This window comes from Mandrillus leucophaeus, unplaced genomic scaffold (genome assembly GCF_000951045.1).
Source record: "Mandrillus leucophaeus isolate KB7577 unplaced genomic scaffold, Mleu.le_1.0 Scaffold605, whole genome shotgun sequence".
Classification (NCBI taxonomy): domain Eukaryota; kingdom Metazoa; phylum Chordata; class Mammalia; order Primates; family Cercopithecidae; genus Mandrillus; species Mandrillus leucophaeus.
This window is the reverse complement of record NW_012106531.1, coordinates 120,853-136,911: the sequence shown is the minus strand read 5'-3', so window position 1 is coordinate 136,911 and position 16,059 is coordinate 120,853. Positions and strand designations below refer to the sequence as shown.

At 37.3% G+C, this 16,059-nt stretch overlaps 1 protein-coding gene across 6 annotated transcripts in view; it reads left to right on the top strand.

Annotated features, from left to right (window-relative positions):
- The window catches only part of GPBP1 (GC-rich promoter binding protein 1), a 91,728-nt gene extending 76,687 nt beyond the window's left edge, over nucleotides 1-15,041 (top strand). For 4 of the 6 annotated variants that reach the window (XM_011999860.1, XM_011999863.1, XM_011999861.1 and 1 more), the window contains 3 exons: nucleotides 1,200-1,387; nucleotides 11,552-11,654; nucleotides 12,985-13,968. In XM_011999860.1, coding sequence (XP_011855250.1) covers nucleotides 1,200-1,387; nucleotides 11,552-11,654; nucleotides 12,985-13,143 — 450 coding nt within the window. In that variant the 3' untranslated portion in view covers nucleotides 13,144-13,968. Of the gene's footprint in view, nucleotides 1-1,199; nucleotides 1,388-11,551; nucleotides 11,655-12,984 lie in introns of all 6 variants that reach the window. The other 2 variants (XM_011999864.1, XM_011999862.1) reach the window with 1 other exon arrangement.
- Nucleotides 15,042-16,059: the final 1,018 nt, after the last annotated feature.

Genomic DNA, 16,059 nt, shown 5'->3' with positions numbered 1-16,059 from the left:
CTTCCCCCTCCTCTTCTCTCCTCCTCTTCCCCCTCCTCTTCTCTCCTCCTCTTCCCCCTCCTCTTCTCTCCTCTTCTCCCCTCCTCTTCTCTCCTTCTCTTCCCCCTCCTCTTCTCTCCTTCTCTTCCCCCTCCTCTTCTCTCCTTCTCTTCCCCCTCCTCTTCTCTCCTTCCCCCCATCCCTCCTCCCTCCTCCCTTTGTTTGAGATGAAGTCTCTTTCTGTCACCCAAGCTGGAGTGCCATGGCATCATCTTGGGCTGCTGCAACCTCCACTTCCCAGGTTCAAGCGATTCTTGTTCCTCAGCCTTCCTAGTAGCTGGACTATCGGTGTGTGCCACCACACCTGGCTAATTATTGTATTTTTGTACGTCTAGCTAATTTTTTCATTTTTTGTAGAGACGGGGTTTCACCATGTTGGCCAGACTGGTCTTGAACTCCTGACTTCAGGTGATCCGCCTGCCTTGGCCTCCCAAAGTGTTGGGATTACAGGCGTGAGCTACTGTGCCCAGCCATGACTTCATTTCTAAAGTAGACTTACTTCATTCTGTAGTTCCTGTGGAAAAATACATTTAAAAAGCGTTATTGTTTATATCTGCTTTCTTGTGCTTCTCCCATCTTGCCTGACTTCATGCTTTTAGTTTTACCTTTGTTGTGTAGATAGGAATACTTAGGGTAAGAAAGCTTTGGATATCCATCCAAAATTAGGAATGAAAAATTAATTTTTCATTCCTAATTTAATAAGTATTACATTTATGGTTGTTGGTTTTTTTTGAGATAGAGTTTTGCTCTTGTCTGGAGTACAATGGTTTTTTTTGAGATAGAGTTTTGCTCTTGTCTGGAGTACAATGGCATGATCTCGGCTCACTGCAACCTTCGCCTCCTAGGTTCAAGCGATCCTCCTGCCACAGCCTCCCAAGCAGCTGGGACTACAGGCGTGTATCACCACGCCCAGCTAATTTTTTTGTATTTTTAGTAGAGACAGGGTTTCACCAATTTGGCCAGGTGGGTCTGGAACTCCTGACCTTAGATGATCCGCCTTCCTTGGCCTTCCAAAGTGCTGGGATTACAGGGGTGAGCCACTGCGCCCGGCCACATTGATGTATTTTCAGTGGAAGCTTAGTTAGGATCTATTAAAAGTTTTTAATAACTGTATTCTTTAGAACTCAATCTTTTTTTTTTTTTAACTCTCTGAAAATCAGGATGACGACTCATTTAATTTACATAACAGCAATAGTACTCATCAAGAAAGGGATATAAACCGAAACTTCGATGAAAATGAAATTCCTCAAGAGAATGGCAATGCCTCGGTGATTTCCCAGCAGATCATTCGGTCTTCAACCTTCCCACAAACTGATGTTCTTTCAAGTTCACTTGAGGCAGAACACAGGCTAGTATTTGTTTTTACTTTTTCCTCAGCATTTTCTGTATTCAAGATTTCAATACTATAGAGTTTTTGTGTGATTTAACAGGTTTGAGATACAACTAATGCCATAAATTTCACCCATTATGATATACAGATGATTTTTAATATATTCAAAGTAGCCCTTTGTTCATTTGCATTTACTTTTCATTTGCACTCTGTCCTAGGCAGCTACTATTCTTTCTATAGATTTGCCTTGTGTAGGTATTTTATATAAGTGGAATAATACAGTATGTGATTTTTGATGTCTAACTTCTTTCACTAAGTATAATATTTTCAAGGTTTATTTGCATTGTAAGCACATGTCACCACTTTATTCCTTTTTTAGTGCTGAATAGTACACTATATGACTATACTGCTTTTTTGTTCATCAGTTGATGAATATTAGTTGTTTGTACCTCTTTTTTTTTTTTTTTTGTAAACAGTAGGCTCTAGTACAGTCTACTTTTTGACTGTTTTGGATAATGCTGCTGTGAACATTCATATATAAGTTATTGTGTGGATATGTTTTTATTTCTTTTGGGTAGATACCTAGGAGTTGAATTGCTGGGACATATGATAGCTCTGTGTGTCAGATTTTTAGAAACTGTCAAACTATTTTCCAAAATGACTATGTCATTTTACTTCCTCATCAGCAATATAGAAGGTTCTAGTTTCTCCATATTCTTACCAACACTTGGTGCCATCTATCTTTGATTACAGTCATTCTAGTGTGTTTGAAGTATGATTTCTTTTTGTGGTATGATTTACCAACACTTGGTACCATCTCTCTTTGATTAAGTCATTCTAGTGGGTGTGAAGTATGATTTCCCTAATGACTAATAGTGTTGAGTGTCTTTTTATGTGCTTATTGGCCATTTATCCTCTTTGGAGAGAAATAACTGTATAAATACTTTACTCTTTTAAAATTACATTTTCTTACTAAGTTGTAACAGTTCTTTATATATTTGTGTATAAGTCTGTTGTATATGATTGGCAGATAATTTCTCCTGTGAGTTTTTTCATTCTCTCAGTAGTACAGCCACCTCCCACCCACCTCTGCCCTGCCCCCACCCCCACCCCACAGGCACCTTTTGAGATGAGGTCTTTCTGTGTTGCCCAGACTGGTCTCAAGTGATCCTACTGAGTAGCTGGGATTACAGGCTTGCACCACCACGCACGGCGTCAGTGGTACCTATTGAAGGGCAGAAAGTTTTAATTTTGATGAAGTCTAGTTCATCTAGTTCATTTTTTTCCTCTCGTGGTTTATGCAGGTTTTCTGGATGATGTGAGGTAGGAGTCCAAATTCGTCCTTTCCCACATGGATAGCGGATTGTCCCAATATGTGATTTGTTTTTTGAGACAGTATCTCACACTGTCACCCAGGCTAGAGTGCAGTGGTGCGATACTAGCTCACTGTAACCTCTGTCTCCCAGGCTCAAGTGATCCCCCCTCTTCAGCCTACCAAGTAGCTGGGACCACAGGTGTGCACCACCATACCCAGCTAATTTTTGTATTTTTTGTAGAGATGAAGGTTTACTATGTTGCATACGCTAGTCTCAAATTCCTGAGCTGAAGCGATTCTCCTGCCTCGCCCTCCCAAAGTGCTAGGAGTACAGGCATGAGCCACAGTGCCTAGCCTGTAATTTAGTTTTTATTGTAAAATTTTTTTTTTGGACAGGTCTCGCTTTGTGGCCCAGGCTGGAGTGCAGTGGTGCGATCTTGGCTCACTGCCACCTCACCTCCTGGGTTCCAGAGATTCGTGTGCTTCAGCCTTCTCAGTAGTTGAGAATACAGGCACATGCCACCACACCTGGCTAATTTTTGTCTTTTAGTGGAAATGGGGTTTCACCATGTTGGCCAGGCTGGTCTCGAATTCCTAACCTCAAGTGATCCACCTGCAAACAGCCTCCCAAAGTGTTAGGATTAACAAGTGTGAGCCACTGCTCCGAGCCTGTTGTAAACTTTTAACAGCACTTTTTGCTTCCGTCAGTATAGTCTTAAGCATTTTAAAAAATAGTAACCTCTTAAGTGGTTTAGTCTTAGAATTGAAGAGTCTTTATATCTAGAATTTACTTTTGTTTTTTGTAGTTAAAAGCAGGTGTTTTTGCAGAAATGACACACCCTTACTGTATTCCTTAAATAACCACATGGTTCGGCATAACTAAAGGATTTAAAAACTACAAAAGCAAAGAAAGTTAATAGTTTATACTCTTAAATTATCATATTATTATTCTGTAATTGCTTTGTATAAACTGATTTTTTTTTTTTAACTTAAAAATACCTCCTAAGACAAGCTTAGGGCTAAGTTACATTTATTAACAGCCCAGTTGATTGACTTTACTTTTTCCCAGTTTCTTCTAGAACCTCATTTAATTCTAAGACAGTGGAAAACTGGGTTATATCTCCTCTTGAATAACTTTTGTAGAATTTATTTATAATTTCAACTTCTATTTCAGTTAAGAACATAAGCTACATGAGGCCAAATGTTTTGTCCATTTTGTTCACTATTGTATCTAGCACCTAGAATGGTGCTTGGCACATTACTTTGCTTGAATTTGTCAAATGAGTGAGTGAAGTAAATATTGCAGTATTTTTCTGTTTTGTAAATCTGTACTTATTTTGAGGAATACTTTAATTTTTTTATTTCTAATTTTTTCAGATGTTTAATAGTTTAGTTTATATTTCTCCTGCCAAAGGTTATACCCACCCCCTTAAAACAAGAAAAACGTAGAGATGAGCTCTCACTATGTCAGTGTGTTTCCCAGGCTTTTCTTAAACTCCTGGACTCAAGTGATACTCCTGCCTTGGCCTCCCAGAGTGCTGGGAATAGAGGCGTGAGCCACCACACCTGGCTGGATTGTCTTTTGTTCTTTTCTTTCTTTTTTTGAGGCAGGGTCTTATTCCATTGTCCAGCCTGGAGTGTAGTGGCACAGTGACGGTTCACTGATAGCACTCCGGTGATGCTCCTGCTTCAGCCACGGGTACATACCACCGTGCCTGGCTAACTTTTGTATTTTTTTGTAGAGATGGGGTTTTGCCGTGTTGCCCAGGCTGGTCTCAAACTCTTGGGCTCAAGCGATCCTCCTGTCTCGGCCTCCCGAAGTGCTGGGATTACAGCCACCATGCCCAGCCTTGCCCGATGCCCCCCGCTTTTTTTCCCTTAGATTGCTCCTTCAGAATAAATCTTTATCTTTCTGTCTTTAATCATACATTATTATTTTATCTTCGTGATTATTTTTGTTTCCCTTCTCCAAATCATGTCCTGTGTTGCTTCTTAAATGTGACTGTAACTATTGTATGTGAATGTGTAGGCATTTAATTTTGTAGGCTGGGCGTGGTGGCTCATGCCTGTAATCCCAGCACCTTGGAAGGCCAAGGTGAGTGGGTCACTTGAGGTCAGGAATGGAGACCAGCTTGGCCAACATGGTGAAACCCTGTCTCTACTGAAAATACAAAAATTAGCCGGGCATGGTGGTGCCTGCCTGTAATCCCAGCTATTCGGATGGCTGAGGCGTGAGAATCACTTGAGTCCAGGAGGCAGAGGTTGCAGTGAGCCAAGATCGTGCCACTGCACTCCAGCCTGGGCGACAGAGCGAGACTGTCAAAAAAAAAAAAACAAACAACAACAACAACAACAACAAAAACACACACAAAAAAACCCAGTAATTTTTGTATTTGTACCTAACTTTCTTCTAAAATAATTTATTGGGCTGATAATTGCATTTGAGAATTTAGCTAGATTAATTTATAACTAATTTAGCCAGATAATATCTTTAAATTCACTTGTTTAGACAAAATATAATTTATTGTACATTTAATGTGAATGGATGAATAAGTCACCACACTCTTTTTATTGCCTCCCAAATTGTGGAATTTCACGCTATACGGTTTACAACTTGTGACTGATAGGCTTGAGTGATGGCTAAAATGGCAAATATAGAAAAAATTTAGCAAACATGAATTCTTTTTAAAAAAGATAAACATAAATAGATATTTCAGGATTTTTTCCCATCATTCTAATGAATCACCTTGTTTCTCCCCTGCTGCCATTTGAAGCCACTATTCTATAGTATGGATATAAATTGTGAAACTATTTTCCTGTGATCCAGATTTATGTGTGTTCACATCCCCTCTCTCTTTTGTCTCCCCTTCTCTTTCCCTTTCTCTACCCTTTCCTCTACTCCCTTCTTCCTCTCCTTTCCTCTTCCCCCCCTTATTCCAAATAATGCTGTTATCAGCATCCTTGTATTTATATTCTTAAATATTTGTATAAATGTGTAGGTAACAGATTACCAGGAGTGAATTTGATTGGTCAGATGCCATACATATTTAAAATAATCAGCTACTGCCATGTTATCCCAAAACATTGTGGTAATTTACACTCTCACCAATAATGATTGAAATATTTCTAGTCACACAATTGGTAGAAAAGGAAAAGGCCTGTGTGTAGAAAGGAGAATAATGACGCAAACATATCAGATATTCTAATGATTGTAAAAGATGAGTTACCTCTTAAAGAGATAGAGCATAGGCAGTAAAAGAATACAGATAAAAGATTTTTTAACTCACAGAATCTATTCATTAAGGCCATAGTGAGAAATGGCCATAGTGAGAAAGTTGTCACCTAATATCTTGTCTTCCGATTTCCCTTCAGTACTTTAATAGCAAAAAAAAAGAAAACAGTTGGCCCATACCTTTAGAAAGTATTTCTTATAACCCCTAACAGACATATTGAATGTTTTAACTATTTTATTTTTTAATCTGCAGAGCAGATATTTAGTGCAGGAAGCATTTTGGTGGCTTCTTGTTCCATTTAGGAAGACTTACGAAAGAGAGACTTTCGTTTCATAACTTGACAGAATTTGGTTCTCTGTGACTACTAACAGGAGAAAATGGAGAGGATGAGATTTAGAAACTAAGGCAAATCAAGATGAAAACATTCGGCTGGGAACAGGGACTCACGCCTGTAATCCCAGCACTTTGGGAGGCTGAGGCAGGTGGGTCACTTGAGGCCAGGAGTTTGAGACCAGCCTGGCCAACATGGCGAAACCCCATCTCTACTAAAAATACAAAAATTAGGCAGGCGTGGTGGCATGTGCCTGTATTCTCAACTGCTGAGGAGGCTGAAGCACAAGAATCTCTGGAACCCAGGAGGTGAGGTGGCAGTGAGCTGAGATCGCACCACTGCACTGTAGCCTGGATGACAGAGCAAGACTCCATCTCAAAAAATGAAAAATACAAAATACAAAAACATCCTAAATTGGAGTAAGCTGTAGAGGGAGGGAAAGAAAAAACCCCATACTGCATGAAGAGATTGTATCAGTGAATGATTGATGATTACTACTTGAATGATTAGTATGTATGTTTTAATTTTTTTTGAGACTTTATAGATTACATTGTGTTTGTCTTTTTAAAACAATGGATACGTTTCTTTTATATTTAGGTTACTGTAAAAGTTTTAACCAATTTTTTTCCCCTAAACCATATAGTTTAAACTATAAAAAGAATTAGTTTTGCATAGGAATACCATTTTCTAGTGTGGACATGAAGGTGAGGGGGGCAAACAATAAGAACATTTTGTTATTTGCAAAGAATATGATAAAATTGTGGATTCAAGATACCAGATTTGGTAGCAGCTAGTTGGAATGGAGGGATAGTTTTATAGAAATGTTGCACAAGGCAAAAAAGATCCTAAGACAGAAAAGGGAAGAAGAGTAAAGGTGCTATTTGATATGGAACTTTTTTATTTAAATTTCTTAGCTTCAGTTTTCTTGACTGTTTAAGTAGAATATGTGTTTGTAAATTTTTCAAAGACATATATCAATACCCTTTTCCCCATTCTGGGCTAAGAGAGTTAATGGCTTCTTTCAGATTTTAGGGTTATTTTTTCCTGTCAAAGTGGAATGATACTTCTTTTCCATTGCTTCGTATTTTCTGTAAACTTTGTGACTTCTTAAGTTTTATACATATAAATACTCATATTAGTTGAATTTAATAATCACGGGGCAGTGATAGTTTTGTATGTGGTTTTTTTTTTTTTTTTTTGAGATGGGGTTTCACTCTTGTCACACAGGCTGGAGTACAGTGGTGTGACCTCTGCTCACTGGAACTTCCACCTCCCGGATTCAAGTGATTCTCCTGCCTTGGCCTCGCAGAATAGCTGGGATTACAGGCACCCGCCACAACGCCGGGCTAATTTTTTGTATTTTTAGTAGAGACGGGGGGTTTCACCATGTTGGCCAGGCTGGTCTCGAACTCCTGACTCAGGTGATCCACTGTCTCGGCCTCCCAAAGTGCTGGGATTACTGGTGTGAGCCACTGCGCCTGGCCAGTGATAGGTTTTTTAATAATACTTTTCAAATATTAAAATAAGAAATATTAAATACTCAGGCACGTAAATCATTCTTAGTTGTCAAGTTTTAGCAACTTTATCAGAGTATTGAGGGTAGCCCCAACATCAAAGGGATACAGTTGTCAACTTATTTAAGCAAGCACCAAATGAATTAGTGGAAGTAAATGCCAAAGAAATTCAGAGGGTTTGGGGATGGAGATCATTGTGACTTGGGTACCAGTCAAAGGTTTCTTTTTCTTTTCCTTTCCTTTTCCTTTTCCTTTTCCTTTCCTTTCCTTTCTTTTTAAAATAGTTATTTGTATAAAAATTTATTTTTTAGAGACATGGTCTCACTATATCCCAGGCTGGTCTTGAACTCCTAGCTGGCCTATTGAATTGGTGAGATTACAGGCATGAACCATCACGCCTGGCCCTAGTCAGGAAGTTTTAATTGGGAGCTAAATTAAATCTTGAAAGGGTTAGACATAAATAAGGGCAAGCGTGCTAGATAGTAGTTTGGAAAAAGAAGGGATGTAAAGACATAGTTAGAATGGTGTATATACCTAGTTTGTTTTAAGGGTGTTCAGTGGAATATTTTGACAGGAATGGGAAATTTACTCCCTGAAGTTAACGATCATATTGAAAAGGCAGGACTTTAGAGATGTCTTATACTTGGTTTGTGATAAAGTAGGAACTGTGACCCAGGTCTTCTAACTTCTAATCCTAGATTTCCTCTACTGAGGAATTTGAATTTGTGACTATGGCACAAACACAGTTAAGGAGTTTGTTCTTTAGAAAGTGAGAAACCACCGAAAATATTTATCAGAGATGGTAATTGTGAAACTGGTATCAGGATGATGTGGCAATAGTTTGAAGGAGAGTGGGAAGGAATAATTTAAATGAAAAAGCAAAGTACAGGTGAGGGTTACGGTAATACAGTCAGTCATGCTTTGCTTAATGACAGGGATATATTCTGAGAAATGTGTCGTTAGGTGATTTTGTCATGGCGTGAAACTCATAGAGTGTACTTACACAAACTAGATGCTATAAGCTGCTACCTACCTAGGCTGTATGGTATAGACTCTTATTTTTAGGCTAGAAACCTATATAGCATATTACTGTACTGAATATTGTACAGTATTTGTAATTATAATACAGTGGTATGTATTTGTATAAGCATATCTAAACATATACAAAGGTACAGTAAGAAAATGGTATTACAGTCTCATGGGATTATGCATCAGTTATCTGACCAAAATATAGTTATGTGGCACATGTTTGTGTGTTTATGGGGGAAAGGGAAACACAGATTGTTTTTATTTTTCTTATTATTTTTTATAGAAATGGGGTCTCACTTTGTTGCCCAGCCTGGCCTTACTCCTGGGCTCAAGTGATCCTCCCACCTCGGTCTCTCAAAGTGCTGGAATTACAGGCATGAGCTACCACGCCCGACTAGATTATTTTGAAAGCTATTTCAAGAACAGTTAAAAGCTACAGCCTCTGGTGGAGAAGTAGAAATACTTGCCTTCTGTTCTATTCTCTTTCATAATAGTTGATAGTTTTTTCCACCTGCATTGCTTAGTTACGATTCAGTTTTTAAAAGTAAAACAGGTAAAAGTTTAGATCCAGCAAAAGAGCAGTCAGATTGTTTTGCTGGTCTAGATTTAATAGCCTCTGTATTAGGTGACATTGAATGGTAAAAGTGAGTGGAAATGCTATTTCAAAAGGAGGCCATCCAAATTAAAGAGTAAAGACAGTGCATTGGAAGAAGTCGTGGCTAAAAGGAATGAAAGAAGAAATGATTAATGCTGACTGTGACGTTTTTGTTCAATAGCAGCAAGGTGCTGTGCAATACATACTGATTTGGGAGACAGAAAACCAAAATTCTATTTGTCTTTGCCATCAAGTAAGCAAGTTACTTTACTTATGTGATCTTTATTGTTCATCTGCAAAATGTGGATATCATATTAATGTTTTATTCAAGGTCTCAGATATTCTGTGAGACTCTTTGAAAAAAGGTCTAAAAGTCTATAAGCAGCTAATGTGTAGCAGGCGCAAGTTAAAGATGAGTAGGTGTAAATGAGAGGGGACTTAAAAGTTTGTGGAACAATGTAATTAAATGATAAAAACTGTTAACTCTGCTTTTCAATATAACTACATCAAGTTCAAGACCCTTTTGTAAGCAGTGATACCAGTCATTTTAGACCATCCCTGAAGAACTGAGGGCCCTGGCAGTTTAACCGTGTCAGTGCTGTCTTTTTTACAATAACTGAAGAAAAATGGGCCCACTCCAAAATCTAAGGTTAGGAAATGAGGAAGTCGGAAGGAGCCAAATCAGGACTGAAAGGTGGATGCCTAATGATTTCCCATTGAAACTTTGCAAAAGTCCCCTTGTTTGATGAGAGGAATGAGCAGGAGTATTGTTGTGTTTTAAGGACTCTCTGGTGAAGCTTTCCCAGGCATTTTTCTGCTAAAGCTTTAGGTTGCCTTCTCAAAACACTCATAATAAGCAGTTGTTACTGTTCTTTATCCCTTCCAAACAACTGTTGCCGTGACCTTTGCTCTGACTGGTCCTCTTTTCCTTTGAGCGGATCACTTCCACTTATTGGTAGCTAGTGCTTTGATTGTGATTTGTCTTCTGGATCATACTGGTAAAGCCATGTGCAGTTCTTTGAAGAAATGCTTCAGAATCTTGATCCCACTTGTTTAAACTTTCCATTGAAAGCTCTGTTTTTGTCTGCAGATGATCTGGGCACACATTGAGTGGAAAGTTTATTCAGCTTTATTTTTCATACAGAATTAAGTAAGCTGAACCAAGTGTGATGTCTGTGATGTTGGCTGTTTCTGTTGTTAATCGTCAGTCCTCTTCAGTTAGGGCACTAACAGGATTAATTTTTTCCTTGTCAATTGATGGGGATGGTCTGCTGCTGCTTCTGTGAGGGCTTCATCTTCAGAATCACCTCATCTCTTCTTAAAATGAGTTATCTATTTGAAATTGTTGGTTTCCATTGGGTATTGTCCCCATAAACTTTTCGTAAAGCATCAGTGATTTCATTATTCTTCCACCCAAGTTTCACTATAAATTTGGTATTTGTTCTTGCTCCAATTTTAGCAGAATTCATGTTGATCTGATAGGGGCTTTTCCCAAATCTTACCCTTTGTGGTGCCTTAAACAAGATTCTGTTGAAACATGTTATCACAAGTTAGCACAAGTTTATTTTGGTGCAGAGTTTTTTTTCTTGAAATTCTTGCGTAGTTTTTCCATGATACACATTTTTTTATGAACTTTTTGAAGACTCCTTGTAGGAGTAACAGAGGTACTTAGGGGTTTCATTTTGTAAAAACCCTTTCATATCAATACAAGATATGTGGCCATATAAGAAACAAGCTTGGAGATTTCCCAATCAAATTCTGTAGCTATTGCTACAGTGTTTATGATTGTCCAAGTAGAAAACCTAATGAGTAGTCAGAAATATGGTGGTACTGAAGAAAAAGAGGAGTGATATTGCTGTTACTTTTAGTAGTAAGAATTTAGCAGATTTGCTTCACGTCTGTTAAAAGTTTCCAGCCTGAAGAGCCTTTGACACCAAAGATTAAGCAGTCAAGGAGTTCATTCTAATTTTAATATCAGTTTGTTAATCTTACCTGTTTATTCATTTTCAGAAAGATATTCAAAGCCTGAGCTCAAAAATCCTTTTGATGTGTCTTGGGGTCTTTGTATAATAGATCCTAGATCATGTTTTCTTATACATAATAAAAATGAAACTGTCCTGCACAGGGTAAGCTTTAAATTAAACTTCCTTTCCTCTCCTTTTCAGATTGTTAAAGGAAATGGGCTGGCAGGAAGACAGTGAAAATGATGAAACATGTGCTCCCTTAACTGAGGATGAAATGAGAGAATTCCAAGTTATTAGTGAACAGGTGAGAAAACCTGAATCACACAACTTCACTTTTAAATTGCCCTTATTTAGAACAATATAATTATATGCAAGCATGGAATGGGGGAGATTTTAAAAGTTTTATTTAGGAATTTATCACGATAGGTCAGAATTGCTTTTAAAACAAACAAAAAAAGGAGAGAGAGGGAGACAGGCTTTTGCTGTGTTGTCCAGCTGGCCTCTAGAACTCCTGGGTTCCAAGTGGTCCTCCAACCTTCGCCTCTGGAGTAACTGGGACTACAGGCAGGAACCACTGCACCTGGTTGAATTGACTTTGTAGAAATCTGCAATAGTGGCTTCTTTTAAACTATTGAGTGTGCAATAGTTAGGAATTAGTGTAAGTGATGTCTATGATTAGTCATTTTCTGGACCGTTTTTGTTTTGTTTTTTTGACTTTTTTGGGGGAGGAGCAAGAGTGATAAGAAGTAGAGAGTGTTAGTAGATTCATAAGTAACTTCACCTTTTATCCTTTTCTTGCACAAGAGTATTTCATATTCTAAAACATCTTGCTTAATGTCTCCCTAGTTACCTTTCTGAAAGAGTATTAGGGAATTTTTGTTAGAGCATCGGAAAGTTGAGATGCTTTTTTCAAATCCATTATTTGTTTATTTAAAGAGTTGGGGTCTCACTCTGTCATCCAGACTGGAGTGCAGTGGCCACTTACAATTCACTGCATCCCCAAATCTCTGGGCTCAAGCAATACTCTTGTCTCAGCTTCCTGAGCAGCTGGGACTACTGGCTTGTGCCACTACACTGGGCTTATTTTCTGTCTTTACATTGTTTCTAATTTGGGCCAACTATCTTTTTTCTTCTTTGATGATCTTTTGACCCAATTCTTATTTATTACCAACTAACCTTTTAGTTATGATTTCTCATTTTCAGAAATAGACAACTATATTTTTTCTAGTATCTTCATCTCTGGTTAAACAAGAGATTTGTAACTTTATATACCTCATTCTACTTTACAAACTATGAACAAAGCAGACTGTGGGGGAGTGTATTAATTTAGGTTAGAATAATAAAAATAACAGATATAGGTTAATAGTTTCTGATTATATTCTGGGAAGTCCCTGAAGGTATTTATCACAGTTGTCACTTGAGGCAGTAAAAATGTGGAAAAGTTTAGTACCTTAATCAATGTGACAATTATTACTCACATCTACTTTGTCCGGATCCAAGATTTTTTCAGACATATCATTACTTGTGGAGTTTTGGGGATAAGATACAATTTTATTATATTCATGCTTATATTTATTACAGTAGGTTTGTAACTCTTGAGGGATAATTTATTTATTTTGCCTTTAACATTTTAGTTACAGAAGAATGGTCTGAGAAAAAATGGTATTTTGAAAAACGGCCTGATCTGTGACTTCAAGTTTGGACCTTGGAAGAACAGCACTTTCAAACCCACAACTGAGAATGATGACACAGAGACAAGTAGCAGTGACACATCAGATGATGACGATGTGTGAAGGATTTCCTAACAGCTTTAGAAATCTTAGTGTGATACATCTCTCATACAGTTTGGGGTGAATTGTAAAAATGAAGAACTATAATTTATGTAGTGAAATACCCCATTTAGAAGAGGATTTTTTGGGGGACTTCAATACGAAGAAAACCAAGAATGTTTTGTTGGGCTGTGTTGAACATTATTTCTTTGTAAATGAATGTTGTAGGAATGAGGACTTGGGTTGGTCCAACATTGACTTTCTTCATCACTGCAACATTTCTCTGACTAGCAATGTGACGATGTAACAAATGAGATTTTCTCATTTAATAATAAAAAATTGTGTAATGTTTTGCAAAGCTTCTGTCTTAAAATGTCCAGGTCTTAAGAAAAAAGGCAGCTTACACTGTTTGCTTGCAGAGTCATATCTTTTTCGTACAATGGAAATCCTTAAGTCCACTTTGTGCGGTCCCCCTCTTCTCCCCCCAAAAAACAAACAAAAAAACCAAAAAGGAAAATGTAGCATGTTGGCTAAAACTGGAGCAAAGTGCACTAAAACAATTTCCTGAACTCAGCTGTTGTACTATTCACCTTTTAAAACATAAATTGCTCTTTAGCCATTTGTAGTGCAGTAAATGTTACAGGAAAAGACTTGCCACATTTTCTTCCAAATTTTAAGAGGTGATTTTCAAAAGCTTTACTGGGGTATGTTGTCAGACCAGGGTTTTCAGAGTTGATGGAAAAGAGTCTTGTGGGAAAACTTATTTTGATAAATTATTACACACGCAGAAAAACTGATCACACTGACTGGATCTGTCCACAACATGGAAAATAAACTGGATTTTCAGAATATTGTTGTTTTCTGTAGTGTTCAAGGTATTGTTTCTAAACATAAACATACTCTAAACATGCTTTATTCACTTGTTAAAGTCATACTTTTAAAAGTAATACCTTACTAAAGATGATGATTACTTTCCGAGGTGAGAAAAGGAAAGCTAAGCCTTTTCATTATCAAATACACAAACTTATTAAATGAATGACTGTTAACTACTTTATTTTCATTTGCACATTAACTTTGGAATTGTTTCTGTTTTGCTGCTGACAAAGTATTTTGGCTCTGTGTATATTTGTATTTTGATTTTTCTGGTTTTGTTTACCCCCATTTCCTTTTAGCTCCCCCTCGTGTTTAAATATATTCTAATTGTAAAGAGCATAATCTTAGAGCAAAAATATTTGGGGTTTTATGTCAGATCTATTCCTAAGTGTTTGTTGTTTTTTAAAACGGTATTTTCTCAGATGGCTGCAGTATTTTGCTATTTCTACATAAATACCCTACCCGGACTCCCTAGCTTTCACCGGAAACTGTATTTTTTTTGTTCCCACTGAGACTGGTGGTGATGGGGAAATTAAAAACAACACACTAGCACACTCCCACAAAACTTGAGGAAGTTAGAATGGTAATAAAATATTAAATAGACCTTATACTTAAAATGAGGTTTTACTGTATGATTTGTCACAATTCAATCTAATCAGCTAAAGTTAAATGTAGTTAGAATTAGCCACAGGAGAATGTAAAGCATGCTTTGACAAAGCTATCGGTATCACATATTGATGTCTTTGAGACTCTTAGATTGTACTATTTGCTTAATAGATTAATGAAATCTGTCAGATGCAACCTGTATTTTCAAAAACAAGCTAGAAGGAACCTGAGGAACGTGGTTTACATTTGAGATCTACCTTACTGTGTTTTCTACTTTCAAAAAAGATTCTGTAATTTTGGTTTTTTGGCATCTGTCTTATACTCAGACAATTTTTTCTGCCTTAATTCCCATTTACCAGCAGTTAACTCATGTTTATTGTGCTTTAATGCATTGTGATATGGAATGTGTTTAGTAATTTACTCTTTATAAAAATGGTAAAGTACAGTGGTATGGTTATTGTATGCATTAAGTTAATGACATTAATAAGCTTGGTTATGAGGGGTTGGAGCCATACACATAATTTAAGAGAACAGTTATAAAGTTTAACATAGTTTTAGCTTGCTGTCTAAATAATGGGCAGCTGGTAAACAGCTTGGACCATATTGTTGTAAAGACAGCCTGCAAACACAGAAACTAGTTACAGATCTAAGGTGGAATTGCTGAACTCAGAACTAGGCTATGGAAGTCTGAAAAGCAAATTTGGCCATTTCAAACTCATTTTTTCTGCAGCTTTTTTATTTTTGTTTTTTAACACTTTATTGAGGTATAAATTGTCTTGAACACACAGGTAAAGCATACAGTTCACAGTGTCTTGACCTACAACTAAGTGAACATAATCTATTCCCCCGAATTTCTTGGTTCCTTTTAAGTCCCTGTCACTACTAATTCTCTACCCCCCCTTATTTTATTTTGTTATAAAATGTAATTCATGAGCAAAATTCTTAAGGTGGTGATTTAAAATAGCATTTCAAAAACTATTTGCTTGATTTTAGTATAAGGATTAGAATATTAATTTCTGCAGATAATTTCTATTAAAATTGAAATAGTGTGTTAGTCTAAAAACCAGATTGACAATAAAATCAGATTTATATAGACAAAATTCAGTATGTTAAAGGATCTGGTTCCCCCCAAAATACTTTGTCCTTTTTTGCTAGTGTTTATGTATACTGTTAAAATGTGGTTATATAAACCTTTTAGGAATCTGTTAAATAACTTGTTCTAACACCCCATCCGTCATCATCCCTAATCTGATATTAGATTCTACATACATGCTCCATAATCATGCAAACTAAGTTGAATCTAGATGATGAGGGTAGGCCGGGTGCGGTAGCTCCTACCTGTAATCCCAGGACTTTGGGAGGCCAAGGCCAGCGGATCACCTGAGGTCAGGAGACCAGCCTGGCCAACGTGGTGAAACCCTGTCTGTACTTAAATAAAAAAAAGTACAAACATAAGCCAGG